At 39.9% G+C, this 16,620-nt stretch overlaps 1 protein-coding gene across 1 annotated transcript in view; it reads right to left on the bottom strand.

Annotated features, from left to right (window-relative positions):
* mboat2a (membrane bound O-acyltransferase domain containing 2a) overlaps positions 1-16,620 on the bottom strand; it is a 77,922-nt gene that overhangs the window by 21,539 nt on the left and 39,763 nt on the right. Inside the window, 1 exon segment of the mRNA XM_041812941.1 lies at positions 12,090-12,167. Within this exon segment, the coding sequence (XP_041668875.1) occupies positions 12,090-12,167 (78 nt within the window).

Genomic DNA, 16,620 nt, shown 5'->3' with positions numbered 1-16,620 from the left:
CATATCCCACTGAGGGACAGAGGTAGACAGGTTGAGGTGTAGACAAGGAGCCGGCAAAGAGCAGATAAAAACACTGGACACGGTGTGATGAAAATGAAAAGCAGACTATAAATAAATCCCAACACTCAAGGACCTCCCTCTGAGGTTGTGTACACATAGTAAACGCCTGCAGGCACACTTCATGCATGCTCAGACACAGATGCAGAGGAAATTTCCATCTGTTCAGCATTTAGCTGTGAGACAGAAATTTGCACTCTCACATGATGCTATTACATCAAAACTATAACAGCTTTATTGAACTGCATGCTTCTGTCAGATGAAACTGAGCATCTAGATTTCATGTGGGTTTATGGTCGTAAGCTGTATATTCTTTAACAGGAGTATTTTGCTGTCCCACATTTTCAGACATATATCTAATTACAAAGATAGATATTCACATGTGGGAAAAGATTCAAGCCACATTGTATGCTATGTCCTAGTAATTCCTCACTTCACAGAGCTCCTTTTACAGGTAGCTCTTTTCATCAGCACTGGGTTGCGGTAGCTATGTTTAAGTTAAAACTTAGCATAGTTTGAATGTTATTGCTAATTTAGGAAAAAGTTTAAGGACCCAAGTACACAAGAATCAAAAGTCTAGTTCATCTGATCAGTGAAAAAAGTGTACCAGACTCAGGCTCTATGCTCCATTGGTCTAAGGCACTGGTTCTCAACCTTGGGGTCAGGACCCCCTTTGGGGTCACTAGACACTTAGAGGGGGTCTCCAGGTGCCTTAAAAAAGGAAGAATATTCTTTAAATGATTTTTTTTCCCCAACCAAATTTTGTTACTAATATTTGACACTTTTTTAAATCAATTTCTGTACAATTTGGACCCATTTTTGCCTCTCTTTTACCCATTTTTGTCATTTTCACTAATTTTCATCATTTTTTTCCCCCCAATTAGTGCCAGTTTTAACACATTTTGCCACTAAAACCATTTTTGTCCATTTTAAACCCTTTCCACTACTTTGTTTCAGCCTGTTTTGCCACTTGCCTCTGTTGACCCATTGTATTAACCCCTTTTACCACTTTCTACATCTTTTTTTACCAGCTTAACCCATTTCTGCACATTTCTACCTATCTTTCTGCCTCAGTTAGCCCATTTTTGCCAGTTTAAACCTATTTGTCCACTTCTAAATCCCATTTTTTTAATGAAATTTTCCACCCATTTATTCCACTTTTAACCTATTTCTGCCACGTTTTAATCCCCTTTTACCACTTCTTATGCCCACTTTTGCCACTTTAACCCATTTTTGCCATTATTTGCTTATTTTCCTTGCCACTTTTACCTAATTCTTGCCATTTCTAACCCCCCCCTGCTACTTTTACAATCCCATTTCACCACCTTTTTCACACCCTTTTTTTGCTTTTTTTTTTTAACCCATCTTTACTTTGTTTTTAAGAAAAGGGATTTACATTTTTAAAATGGCCATGTACTACGGCAAAAATTAATGCTAAAAATATATATTTGTTGCTTTGACAAGAGTGTTATTATTCAGGTTAAATATATATAAAAAAAATGTTATTACAGCTTAACTACACAATGGACCATGATTTTGCTGACCTCCATGGCCCACCAGTCTGTCTGGGTCCCAGACAGCTCCTCCATTTATTCCCACTTATAGGCAGCCTTGTCTGCACATGACAGGGCTGTTCAATCACCTTCAGGTACAGTGGGGGTCCACGGTTTCTGGCACCTTTATTTTGGGGGTTGCGGGGCTGAAAAGGTTAAGAACCACTGGTCTGAGGAATGGATCCCATGTGCTCAAGCAAAGTCTGCAGGAGATCTAAATGCAGCCATGCTCGGGTACAGAGTACTTGTCAGCTAGTAGGGTTTTACATGCAATTTTAATTGTCTTCTGTGTGTTCAAAAACCATTATGTCCATAGCATGGGACTCTTTCATCTTATTTACTGAGATGCATGGTAGATGTGGGAGTAGGACAAGGGTTGTTTGGAAAAAGAATTGGTAAAAACATTGATCATAGCCTGCAGGGTGGACTCCGTTATCTGCACAGATAATAAACAAATGCAGTGGTTGCTACTGTATGGCACACATTGGCTAATGTTACTAATATAAAAGCAGACCAGCAGGAGAGAGGGTAGGGGGTAGCAATCATGCTGGATCACGGTGCCTAATGTGAAAATGCCCTGCGATTGTCCAAAGTATTATCAAGATTCATGGTTTAAGAAGCTGGTAAAACTTAAATTTGAGCAGAAGGTTTTCGCAACTGGATGGTCCAGTCTCAAGCACAACTCCACCTCTCCATCTGATCTTTACCCAGCTGTTCTTTTTTTTCCCTTGTCTGTCTACTAAAGTCAGTCCATCCATGTGCCTTAACAAGCTAAAGTTATGGCTCAATCCAAATAGACCCCTTCCCCTTACCACTTTGCTATGTTTTGCACATTATAGTTTAAGATTAGGGTAATTCTTGTCAGAATGTAGGTGTAGAGTGAAGTGCTAGGGCTGACAATAACCTAATATCGTAATTTAAAGTTTTTATGGCATCAAGGTCGTTTTGATTTCTAACCAGGTTTTTAAAAAATCCCTCAAAGTACAAATATCTAGTATTGCTGTTGTGTTTGTTTATGTAATCCTGTCATGTGACTACTGATGACGTATCAGGAGCTCAAAGGGTTGTTTCATTTCAGCATCACTTTTAATAACTCTGTTGTGGATGTGATGGATGCCACCTTTGTAAAAATACAGTTCTTGACATTTTATTCCTGCTGGATATTCGGCAGTCAATGGTAAGTGATATTATTGGAAATAACAGCAACTCAGCCACATAGCAGAAGACTCTATCCTTATCTGTTTGTGTATCAAACATAGACCATGACTTTAGCAGACCCTCACTGCTTCAGGTAATACACATTGTATGATAACACTACAGAAACATTTGCTTCAACTCAGCAGACTAGTGTGAAATGTCATTTGTCATGCTGTAAGTGATATGCCTCGCCAAGAGAGAATATCCTTTCAGGAAATAGAGAAAAAAGACACCAATAAAAACTTAACATTATTCCTGTCTATTCTGAAATGTCTCACAGTTTGAAGTGCTATAATTTTGTCACAGTTCTTCTTAAGCACTAGTTACATTTAAAAAAGGGCCCTTATATTACTGTCCCTCTGTTAGTTACACTATATCTAACAATTTCACACTTCTCTGTCCCTCCCTGTCATCGACCAGCAGGCAGTGCTGTTGTGTTCACATAAGATCAAAGTCTGTTCAGGTCTAGAATATTCCTTGTCCTTTCACCTCCTCTGCCAGCTGAACTCTCAGTGAGGTAAAGGGAGAGTGAGAGGTCCGGAGCCGCACGGGAGTGAATGGTGTGAAATCTGATGCCTCACAATGAGAAGAGAGTCTAGCGCCACACTAACTTGTGTTCACATTCACAGCCGTTCCCACAGCCGAGAAAAAGAAGAGCTTGTAGAAAATCTGTCAAACAGCAGTCACTGTACACATCCTCCAAAGGTCGTGAGTCTGAGTGGCAGGATGTTTTATTTGTTGTTGACTCCAGAGGGTACTTCTGCAGGGACAACTTTCTGTTATTATAAGAGGGAAATGTCAGCAAATCTCACAGTTAATTTAAAGAGTTTCTGAACATAAAGATGACTCATTTCAACTTTACTCAGCAGTTTTGTTATTAGCAAAGATTACAGGGTGTTGTGCGATACAGTTAAAGCATAAGGAGGAGGGTCAGTTGATAACTCAATAAAGATGAAAGACAAAGTAGACACGAAAAAAACTCCAAGGGCCAGTTTAGTTCCATATTTTAAGTTACCAAAAACAAATATAAGAAGCATCTAAAAAATTGGATATCATGTAAAAGTTTTTTCTGTGATTTACTTTGGAATGTTAAGTTTCTCTATTTTCAAGATTCATCTCATACAAAGAGAAATATATTTAAGCCTTTTTTGACTTAATCTTGATGATTACAGCTTACAACTCACAAAATCAAAAATCGAAACCACCTCAAAATATTAGAATACTGTAGAAAAGTTCAACTTGCAAAGGTTTCCTGAGACTTTATTCTCTCATTCTGGTTTGGTACCAGTGTTCCCTCTAAGGGGTTTTACTGCGCAATTGCGCACTGCTCTCCACCTCTCTGCGCAGAAGAGAAAAAAGTTGTGTACTCAAAATCCCCGACGAGTTTTCACTGTTTTTTTCTAATATGCGATGTGATCAAAGGCATATTAATGCTAAGGCTAGCTGGTACTGTAGTCAAGGGTTTCTACCTCCATGGGGGCCTCATACTGGGAGATGGAAAGTGTGGCTACCACATAATGCCACGGCCTACACCCCGATGGCAGGGCCTGAAATTGACAGCCACCAAAAGTGGCTGGATTCCAGGCAGTTTATCAGCGTCAAAAACACCACCTCCTTCTAACTGTATTGGGCTCTCAACCATAAGGCCAAGTCTATCGATGCGTCCGTCGTGCGTCTTTGCGCAGACACTTTTGGCTTCATGCCGTTCACACAATGACGCAAACACTAATGCCACTCACAGACAGACAAACACAAGCTAACGTGTGGTGGTGTAGACCTGAGGGTTCTTTCTGCACAGGAGAAAAGGATTCAACACAGAGCTGAACTTTTCTCCTGCTTTAAAGCTCCTCTCTGACCATGGTGCATACATGCATCAGTGCTGTCTCTGAATAACCACTCTCTCGCTCTCTCTCGTCAGCAAGCTGCAGACTGTTAAAATTAAGTTTTATTAATGTTCCACTTCTATATTTTATTATGACATTACACCCTAGTGATTAACATCAGTATATGAGCTCATAATCAAAACATGTGATGAGTGCCAGGTTGCAGGAAATATAGATTCACTGTATATTGATGATTAGCCAATCAAAAACATGATAAAATCTCTTACATCCTATTAACTGATCAGCAGGGCAGTGACAAACAGAGGCAGACAGGAGCCAGGAAAAGAAAACTTCTACAGGAGTTAAAAAGACTTCAGCTGAAGAGAGTAAAGCTCTAAATTTCTCTGTTTTTATCATTTAATGTATTACAGTAATGACAGTTAAATCAGCTGATTATATCTTTCCCACGTGTTAACTTCATGCAACACATTCAGATAATCTATTATTTTAATAAACAATTATTAATCATTTTTAACAAAAAATGGGTGTATATTTGTATGTAAATATGGTGCTTTAAAGAATTAATCTGGCTAAAATGATCTACAATGAGACCAGGGAAGAGTTGGATCTGATGGACTGATAACAAAAGGATTTAAGCCCTGATGTTAACAACAGTGTGATTTCTCTGTAATGTGATGTTAAATTTGTGCAGAAATCCTTTAGGAGACCTGACTGTGATAAGGTTGATCAAGCATGAGAACAGAGCATGTGTTTTGTCTCATCAGACATTCTAGATTTCAGCGTTTTTATATGAAACTGCAGACTTTGTTAAAGTCTGTTTGCACCTGAGAATAAGTTAGAAACCCAGTTTTCTTTTACATTTCAAAAGACTACATTCTTGAAATGTAAACCTTGGTTACAAATAAACAGGATTTCCAGACATCAAAATTGTGGCTAGTGGATAAATGAATGGTGAAATTCAAAACTTGAAAAGTGATTATTTGTCATTATAGCCATAGTCACTTTTAATGATATTTGGGGTTGGAGAGGTGATGCCATGGTGTTACCATGTGGATGCAGCGTACGTGTCAGATGTCACCCACAGTTGATGAAGTAGGAACTCAGGGGGAGTCGAGTGTCTGCTCAGGAGTTTTGAAAATTAGAGGAAACATTGTTTGGTACACACTACCACAATCAAGGGGAAGACTGCTGACATGATAGGTGTCCAGAAGACAATCACTGTCATCTTCCACAGGAAGGGGAAGACACGGAAAGTCATTGCTGAAAGTGCAGGTTGTTTTCAGAGTGCTCTATCAATGCACTAAGACGGAGAAAATATAAAGACGCCAAAGTAGAAGAAAAAGAAGACGGATAAAAAAGAAGATAGAAAAAAGACAAAGAAGAGGGAGAATAAAGAAGAAAAAAGATAATAAGATAGAGGCAAAAAGTAAAAGAAGAAGAAGCAAAATACATGGAAGATGAAGTAGAAAAAAAACCTAAAAATTAAGAAAATTAAGAAGGCAACAGTGATCATTTTGACAGCTTTTAGTTTTAGTCTTAAGGATAAATGTTCATTAGTTTTAGTCACATTTTAGTCATTTTTTCCCTTCATAGTTTAAGTCTATAAAATTTCATCCCTCCTGGATATTCCACAGTCAACTGAAAGTGATATCAAAAAGTGGGAGCGTTCAGGAACAACAGCAACTCAGCCACAATGTGGACGACCTTGTAAAATCACATACCAGGCTCAACGCCTGCTTTGACGTATGATGCATAAATATCACTAACGCACTGCTGATTCCATAGCTGAAGAGTTCTAAATTTCAGCTGGCCTTAATATCAGCACAACACCTGTGCGGTTGGAGCTTCATGGAATTGGTATCCATTGGCAAGCTGCTGCATGCAAGCCTCACATCACCAAGTCCAACACCAAGCTTCAGATGGAGTGGTGTAAAGCACACTGGCACTGGACTATGATGCAGTTTTTCAGGGTTTGTGGCTAGGCCACCTCTGCAGTGAATACCAATCTTAAAGCTTCAGCATACAAAGACATTTTGGATAATTCTATGCTTCCAACTTTGTGGCAACAGTTTGGGGAAGGCCCTTTTCTATTCCAACATGACTGTGCCCAAGTGCAAAAAGCAAGCACTTGCAAAGACAAGCCTTGATGAGTTCTGGGTAGAAGAACTTGACTAACCAAAACAGAGCCCTGTGACCTCAACCCCATCAAGCACCTTTGGAATGAACTGAAGGGAGATTGTGAGCCTAGTGTTTTCATTCAACATCAGTGCCTCATAAATGTTCTAGAGAATGAATGGGCAAAAATTACCGAGAAGAACACTCCAAAATCTTGTCTATAGATTTCCAAATAGAGTGGAGGCTGTTATGGTTGCAAAAGCAGGGCCAACTCCATATTAAAGTACATGTATTTGAATACAATGTTATTACAGTCCCTGTTTGGTCAGGCGGCCCAACGCTTTTGTCCATATAGTATTGTGGCATTTAATATTTAGACCTCTACCACTTAAATTTATATCAAACATTGGGACTTGAAGAGAATGAACCGCAATAAGTCTGATTCATATGTTTATAATCAGAAATATACAATGCCTTGACTTATTTGCTTTGGCTACCCGCAACTGACTCGAGTGTATCAAAGAGCAAAGACAAGGGGTTAAACATTGGCCAGGAGCCAAAGCATAGGCCCCTAGTTCAATCTCAAGCAGCCGCTTCCTGTGATAATCATTTGTTATACTGAGATGGTGGGTTCAATGGCCTCTACAAACATGAACATGTCAGAGCACTCTGACTCTGTGCCCTTTGGCTGCACCTTCATCCAGGTGTGGGGGGGGCTGGCTGGCTAACTTTAAAACTTTATCTCTGTATGCAGGGCTTCAGTTGTGTGCCGGTTTCTGCAGGAGTGACACAGTCAGTTTTCAGCAATAAGTACTGCAGCAAGTGTGAGCAGACGCTGTTTATCTCCAACAGAGCACCAAGCTAAAAGCACACTAAAGCTGTTTGTAGAGGGTTAAACTGTCAGGAAAAACCTGAAATGACATTTTCTGCTCAGTGTTTGAATGTCATTTTGTAGTATGTATAAACATGTCCTGGATTCAAGGCTGCTGACGTCTTATCACATTTCAGACCTTTCTTTCTGAGGGTACCTTGATTAATGTTTGTTAATATCTATTTTTAGCTTCTCCTTAGGGCCAAACGTCTACTGTTTACACCTGCTCTTATAACCTTGAAACCTGGTAAAAATATCATCAGAGACAATGTGTGAGTGTGTGTGCATACATGAGTGTGTGAATCTTGATGATGAGCCACGGTCACAGATGGAAGCCTCAGGGCAGATTCATCATCATGACACAGGCTTGTGTGCTTCAAAAACAGACAAAGGAAGAAAGACGCAAACAGAGAGTAAGACTGATCCGTGGTTAATTGTTGTGAAGCACTTTCAAGATCAAACAATTAATTTGTATTTTTTGACAGGAAATGGTTTACCGACAAATGTAATGCTTCCACTTGCCCTTTTAGGGTTATCAAAGTGGGAAATGATGAGGAATTAGAAATTTGGTTTGTCAAAGTGTGTCATAACAGCATGCAACACAAACTTAATTCAACTGAACAAGAGTTTCCGTTAGCCAGCATTTGCTGGTCTAGATATGGAGTTTTACGATCGTATCTAGTTATATGTCACTGTTTACTTATTTGTTTAGATGATTTGTTGGCTGGTTTCACAGGGAGATATCCAGCAGATAAAAATATTAACAGCCAAAATGTCTGGCTGAAAAACACACCAATTACCAAATAAGTAAAAAGTGAATAATAACATATCAGTGTGGGCTGGATTCATCAATGAAAAAAGGACTGTACTGAACAATCCACAGTGGATGCTTTTTCTTTCTCCAAAGAAACTACAATGGTTGGATTTTACCTATTTGAGCAGAGGTTACAGTTGAGATCATCAGTTTATGAGGACTTGTACTGGACAAATGACGGTAAGTCTCAATTTTCATTTGTAATGCAGTTTTAAGGTGGTGTCTAGTTATGGGGCACTGGATAGTTATTTGTTTGGATGATTCGTTGACCGGTTTCACAGGTGGATGTCTGGCAGATAAAAATATTAACAACCAAAATGTCTGGCTGAAAAATACACCAATTACCAAATAAGTAAATAGTGAATTTTTATATAATATATCTGGTATTATCACCTTGATGATATGTTGCAAGAATTCTTTAATATGAGCTCAAAGTAATAAAACTTAAAGGGATAATTCAACATTTTGGCAAATTCGCCCATTGCCATAATTCCTATAGTCTTAGTCATAGGTTTGTTTTCTTTTGTTGTTGGTGCAAGCTGTTTCTAGATCTGGGGGTACCAATATACCAGCTACACAGCTAACACTATGAAAGCAGATGGTATTTTTTGCTTTCCCTCATCAAACTCATCAAATACAAAATCCAACAACTCTAAAATGCTCTTGAGGACAAGTTGTGACCAGCACATTCACCACGCTATGAAATAATAACGTATAATTATGTAACATTATGACACATGAAGCAAATACTCAGAACTATTTCTTGAGTAAACCACTGGGCAGAGTGACACAGTGCAGCAGCCATGTCTGGAGTGTAGTTCCGGCTTTGCATTTAACTTTAAAACATCTCCATCTCGTAATGTTCCATGATTATTTCATAGCGTGGTGAATGTACAGGTCACAACTTGTCCACGAGAGCGTTTTGGAGTTGTTGGATTGTGTATTTGATGAGTCTGATGAGGGAATGCAAAAAATACTGTCTGCTTCCATAGCGTTAGCTGTGGAGCTGGTATATTGGTCCCCCCAGATCTAAAAACAGCTTAACCTTGCAAAGCAGATGGATACGCCCGTTTCCTTGCTTTTCACTGGCGAATCCATCTTGCAAAGCTCCCATCTGAACCGTTTGGGCGGTACTTCGGGTGCAGCAGAGTCCTGACGTGAACAAGCAGCAGCAAGAGCTGGTGCAGTTATGGAGGAAGAGATTAGCGTGGATGCTGCTGAAGCGCCAGTTTTATCAGAACTTGACAACATTTCTTCATTAAAAGAAGAACAAAGAACAGCAGTGAGTTGTTTTCTTTTCAAAAACGACAAAAGTCAAGTACTTATAGTTGCCATATTTCACGTTATTCCTCACTAGCCGCGCACGCGCAGCTCGATAGAAGCTACATCACGTGTTTTGTTGCTGTGATTGGCCCGTAGAGATGTGATAGACAGAACATTCATCCAATCACACTCCAAGTTTTGTTCAAATCCTCTGCCTTTTCTCAAACGTTTCCTAATGAAGCTTTCCCAGATGGATGTGTGAAACTAATTCATCTGGCGTGTCAGGTTAAAAACAGCTTGCACCGACAACTATAGGAATTATGGCAATGGGCGAATCTGCCAGAATGTTGAAGTGTCCCTTTAAATAATTTTACTACAGCCCACTTCCAGTTCGGAACTAGGGTTGTTTATCTAGAAAACAAATGGCTAACTCAGGCGGTGAATATTCACGCGACCAATATGGATGACGTCAAACAAAGCAAATCTCCGGGGCTCTGCTGAAAACCATGTAGGGAAACTGATGGTAAGTAGGGATTCTGAGTTAGTCATCTCTGCAGGTAATAAAGAAGTCAAAACAAAGGAAACTGTAGATTGCTGAGCGGCTCAACACAAATACAGTGGCTGGGATGAGGAACAAGAGATAAGGACCAAGCAGAGTTGTAGTGGATTTCTATGAGTGGGTAAATCTACCGATGATAAATTTTCTGATGAAGTGGAGCTGCATTCAACACAGGATCATGTCATGCAGAAAGGCATGGATCATTAGGGCTGATGGCGAGAGCACCTGCTCTCTTTCTTGTAGGTGCTAATGCTTTGGGCATCCTGGTTAATCAGCAGCAGCAGTATGGGAAAAATCATTGACAAGAGGACAGCACTAACCTATCCACAGTGGACACGTTTGTCTTTCTTGAGGACAACTCCAAAGATACCACAATGTCTGGAAATACTGTTTTAGAGGAGGTTACAGTCGAGATAATCAGCTTATAAGGACTAATATTGGAAAACTGATAGTAAGACTAAATTTTTAGTTGTAATGCAGAGTTTTAAGGTGGTGTGAAGTTAACTAAGCACTGGTAGGTGATTTGTTTGGACGATTTATTGGCTGTAATAATGGGGCAACAGTTACTGGGGTTTACCGTCAGGCTCAGTTTCAACCGTCTCAGCCTTGTGTCTAGTTCAGAAAGAAAAATGTGTCTACAGTCCTGTTACAGCACAGAAAGCTGTATTACAGTGTTTTGGTTTTTATGTGTTTTGCTGCTGTTAAATACAGGTTACTGGTCACATAAGGCTATCTAGAGCAAATGTCCAGTATTTGTTCTGAATTGCCAGAATTCTTGAGAACTGCCAGCCATTTTCGCTGGAGACAAATAAGTCTGGCAGAAACCCCTGATCCACAGCCTGCAAGCAAAAAAACACTACACTATGAATCATTTTTACTCCATCACCTTGTTTCTACTTTCCTTTGTGTTACTATTATTCATACAGACAAGGAAAAGGGAGCAGTGGGATTAACAAAGCACTGGGTGTTCTACAGAAATATTTCTTGATTTTCTTTTACTTTCACAGTTTTACTCTGTGTCCAGTTCCTTTGTATTTCTGCGAATCCTGTTGAAACCTGCAGAAACAGACCAAACATTGAATTGCCACTGGTATTCTTGGGGGCAATGTTGAGAGTGCAGCTGACATTTCAAGCCAAGCAGCAAAATACAGCGAAGAAGAATACAATGTTACAATCTCATTTAGCAGACGCTTATGTCTAAAGCAATATACATCTGGGATGGGTGTTCCTGACACTCTAGCTTTGGCTGGGATTTGAACCCCCAATGTCCCATACCACAGTCAATAACATAAACCATTGAGCTATCCAGTCTTTAAAAAATGTTGGAACTTAACGCCAACTCAGACTACACAAATTCAGCCAGATATGGCTCAACAGCCATACTGTTGCAGCTCATCACCAAACAGGCCCGATTATTGGTGTCAAGAAGAACAAATACTCTTGTAGTGTGATATAATCTATGACCTGTCCAATATGCCCCAGGACAATGACTTGACAGTACTTGCATGTCAGAACTTTTCTTACATTGTCATCTAGTTTAAGACCCTAAGGACATACGGTATATCCTACCACTTCAACACTGTTACGTGACATCATGAGATTGTATTGCAATAAACCATTTATCAGAATAATTTTGTACGGATATTATCTTCATAATGGGCTGTTTTTCACATTTTGAATTGTGGTGCTATTAGCCACAGTGTTACATATCGTTTCCCTACCATAGTCAGTTTCAGTAGAAACAATGTACATATTTAAATTTTGCATGTACAGATTTAGCAGTTTTGCATGTTATTTGTGCTATACTTGCTCTTACTTGTGCATGTTCTCCAAGCCAGCGAACACCATAACACTGTAGGACAGACCGCTCTGCACCAGGAAATGGAGGGAATACCTGCAGAGACACAGACATCATGAGTTCATCTTAGGTTTAAAGTTGACTGGAAAAAATACATGTCCTCATGCTTACACAAGCAACTTCTTTATTTAAGTCTGACTCTACCCTTTATTTTTATTTTTATTATTACCCTCTGTATGACTGTCCACATCCTGCTTTATCATCTCATACAGTTAGTAGGAAGTGGAAATAACAGCATTGAGAAACCAAAGTCACACCATTAGCCATGTGAAGCCAGACCTTCGGACCACTAATGTGTCATCTTGAGTCACACGCTTGAGTAAAGACAGTCACAATCATGCTGTGCTCTTATTTGATTCAAATCCCATTAAGATGCAAGATTTCATATATCATATCAGGACAGCGAGTTTTCCGATGGACCACACACACTTAAACACACACAATCAGGCACCACAGATTTTAGCAACAGCGGCAGCAGCTACCAGATGGGTCTTTGAAGGGCACAGTGTGTGTGATGCTAGCGACGTCAAGCCCTCCAGGTGAGGGAGACGCCACAGTGTGTTAGCTGTGAGTCAATAAAGATGGCAAGGGCATAGGAGGATGGTAGAGAACAATGGAGGACAAGCTAGGGTGGATTAAATGAATTAACATCTAATAATAGTTTTAAGAATTATCTGAAGAGGGAAATAAATCAAAAGAATTCTTGAACAATGCTTAGACGTGTGATGCATCAAATAAACACGAGCCATTTAATGTCTGCAAAAGCTGAAATTACATTCTCACTTTTAGGATTGACTGCATATTTATATAGACAATATACATTTCCTTCCACTTTACGGTCAGGTAGTTGAATGCTTTTGTCTGTATAGCGTATTTCACAGTGGGCCCTGGCACATTTTGTTGATGGTTTAATATAAAGCCAAGAATTACATGGATTAGAGCTGGCTGATGGAAATAAGGAATTGACAGAAGGCCACATTTGCATGCTAAAGCATCACAGATCACTCAGGTCAGTATGATCCACTGTAGGCCAGGTTTTTTCTGTTGGTATTAAGCAGACATTCACGTTTATGGGAAGTCCAATTCTATGTTTATTAATTTTCTTTTTTTTTCTCTGGTCTTTTGGAAGCCTAACATTAGTTCATGCAGGAAACGGTAGTCATACGCCCGGCCGTGATCAGCTGATGGCCAGCAGATCCTAATTATCGCCTCCCAGCTCCCACGGCCAATCACACCGCTTTCTCCCAACACAACAGTGTATTTAAATATGACGTACTTCTCACTTATCGCTGCTTGCATTAATGCTGATGCACCACACTGCTGCTGGCAAAGCTTAACCTCCTCCACCCCAGCCTCCTTCTTTATAGCACAAAGCTTGTTGCACCCTCATATTCAGATTCCTGCTACTACAATTTAATTGCTTTTGAACTACATTTATTGTATTCAAAACAATACAAATTGTCATAAATGTATCTATCCCTATGGGGATCTCTAGCCATGTGCTCCCTGGAAAGTCAAAGCATGCCTTGACTAACCCAGGGAGCATCTATTGAGCAGAGACCTCTCCGCCAATTAAAACCGTTTATCCATTTTTGCAATAAATTGGTTAAATGTATGCCGAGTGTTTCTGACTGAACTTCCTTTACTCATCTTATTCTGTTACCAATGCAGAAGCTGTGTTTGTCAACAAAGCTAGCAGTAATAATGTTAAATCGACCCCTTTTCACATCAAATAATAAATAAAAACATTATCATCACCACAGAATCCAGATAGCAAAAAAATATCTGACACGCATTTCAACCTCTGTCTTTGACCCTTGTCCCATCCGCTAGCACTGAAGAGGCATAACCTGTACTGCAACCGGCCAATAGGGTTCAATCCCAGGTTTCTTCTGTGCCATCCATCCTAATCTTTTCTTTTGACTGAGAAAAAGCTTCAGCTGTTTTCTCTGGTGACATTCAGAAAAAACAAGATTGTGTGCGTTTCCCCACAAACAATGCATCCCGAAAGAAAACCTAACACTTTGCAGCATCACGCGAGCCAGATCCTCAAAAGGCCTGCTGCCAGGTGCCCTGGGACATAACAGTGAGGGTGTGTGTGCAATGAAATCTAAAACTACTATGGGTTTGTATGAGAGTTACAGAGTATAAATTCAGAAGTGTGTGCATGGATGCCATCATGCATAACACACATGCAAGCTGCATTGGCAGACATGGCCTAGGATCCTTTTTAACATGCGCACAGCTCTCATATATGTTAGTATGTTATCATAAAATCAGAAGAATCAACTAATGTGAACACTTAGTTCCTCTATTTTTCTGTGTAATATTAAGTATTTATCCTGGAAGACTGAGCCAAGCACAATAAAAAACCTAAAACGTGTGAAGAGTATCTGTTTGATTGCTCTTTAAATTAGGGTAGTGTAAAACTGTTTGGCAGGCATTTAGAGACATTAACTTCAATTTTCATGATTTTTGCCAACATCCGATATGCTGATATTTATAAAATAATTTTTGCAGATCCCAACAGATACTTAACTTGACACGCCAGATGGATGTGTTTCATACATCCATCTGGAAAAGCTTCAATAGGAAACATTTGGGAAAAGGCAGAGGATTTGAAAAAGAACTCGGAGTGTAATTGGGTGAATGTTCTGTCTGTTACATCTCTACAGGCCAATCAGAGCAACAAAACACGTGAAGTAGCCGCTACCAAGCTGCGTGTGCGCATCTACCAAGGAATAACGTGAAACATAGCAACTAAAGACATGTAAGTACTCGACTTTTTGTCGTTTTTGAAAAGAAAACAACTCACTGCTGTTCTTTGTTCTTCTTTTAACAAAGAAATGTCGTCAAGTTCTGATAAAACTGGCACTTTAGCAGCATCCATGCTAAGCTTTCCGCCAATTGCACCGGCCTCTTGCTGCTGCCCGCTTACGTCACGACTCTGCACAACTACACCATCAAAGGGCGAGTCAGAATCTGGTGCAGGCATGAAATACGTGTCTGCTGATCCGAGTGATGGTGAAGTAAATCAACACTTTGTTGGAGAAGTCCAGTTAAATTCAAAAGAGTGAGGAGCACGAACAGTACACTGGTGTCGGCCATCTCTGCTTTGGGCTTCCCATCCGCGCATGCGTTATTAGCCTACTCATGCATGGATAATTACTGCAGCTGCAGTGTGCATGTCCGTTTTCAGAAAGTGATGGTTTTCCTGTTTACGGAAATGGAGACGGGGTCATTTTGAAAAACGTCCACTCTGGAGCCCGTTTCCAAAAAGTTCCGTTTTCAGGCACCAAAACGCCGCTGCCGTGTAAACGGACAGCCAACACGCTACAAAACTTTTGTGTTTTCACCTGAAAACGTCGCGTAAACGGGGCATCAGAGCTATAGGGTGGTGGTCCTGAGCTCAACCTGTTAACACTGTTTGCTCCGCCACTGGTGTTAATAAAGCTGGAGCTCTCAGAGCTGAGGAAGTGCAGGTGCAGGCAGGAGAGGATGGGTGTGGTCTCTGAATGCTAAAGTCAGTCAGAGGCGGTAACTTTCTACCTTTCATATAAAGTTTATGATGTAGAAAACTACCATCGGCCTTTTAAGAAAAGATTTGGCAAATTTTTCATGGGCACAACCCCACATACTCAGCTCTGCTCCACATCCCACAAATGCATGTTCCTTACAAATGTGGCATCATTTAAAAGGGAAATAAACCCGCTTTCCAACGGTATAAGATTTATTGCCAAGAAGCATTGTTACAACAACCCTACTTTTTGTGCAAAGTTTATATAGTGAAATCTTGTAGTAGAAAATGTTTAAAAATGTTCATTGGCAGCACACAGCTGACTGTCTGAGGTTTTCAGGTTCAAAATGGTTAATATGAATTTCAGGCTTTTTCATAACCACCTAAAAACTCCCAACAGTGGTTAACTCCTGATAGTTTAAAACTATAATTTATTCATTTCAATAAATGCAGATTTTTGAAAATAAGGAATTAAGAATGACATGATAGGCTTAGTCTGCACAACGCCAATACACGTTACTTTATATTTTATGTCAGACCCATGGGTAAACATTAAACAATTACATATGAGTCAATATAAGTTGCTATGTTGTATTACACTGTAATGCCATGCTTTATCTGCTCTTCCTTCTGAATCAGACATGAATTATTCAACATCCCCTCTCTCAGACACAACAAACAACCTGATCCTGCAGCAGCTGACCGTAAGCTGCATCATGTGCGAGAAGTGTCTGTCTGCGAGGTGATCAAATTAAACCACCTCTAACCTGATAACCAGGTTACATTTCACCAGGTTAGCGATTTCCCACTATCTGAATGTTATGTTTAAAGGTTTCCTGTTGAACACACTCAGACACACATATAGAGGATCACACAGCAGCACTTTGAGAGGCACTCTGCCAGAGGTACAGTGGGTTGTCTATTACAGGGCAATAGCTTTTTAATTGGATATCAGTTACTACCCGATCGACC

The sequence above is a fragment of the Cheilinus undulatus genome, linkage group 18 (genome assembly GCF_018320785.1).
Source record: "Cheilinus undulatus linkage group 18, ASM1832078v1, whole genome shotgun sequence".
Taxonomy (NCBI): Eukaryota; Metazoa; Chordata; class Actinopteri; order Labriformes; family Labridae; genus Cheilinus; species Cheilinus undulatus.
The sequence above is the reverse complement of the archived record's forward strand: the minus strand, read 5'-3'. Positions and strand labels throughout refer to the sequence as shown.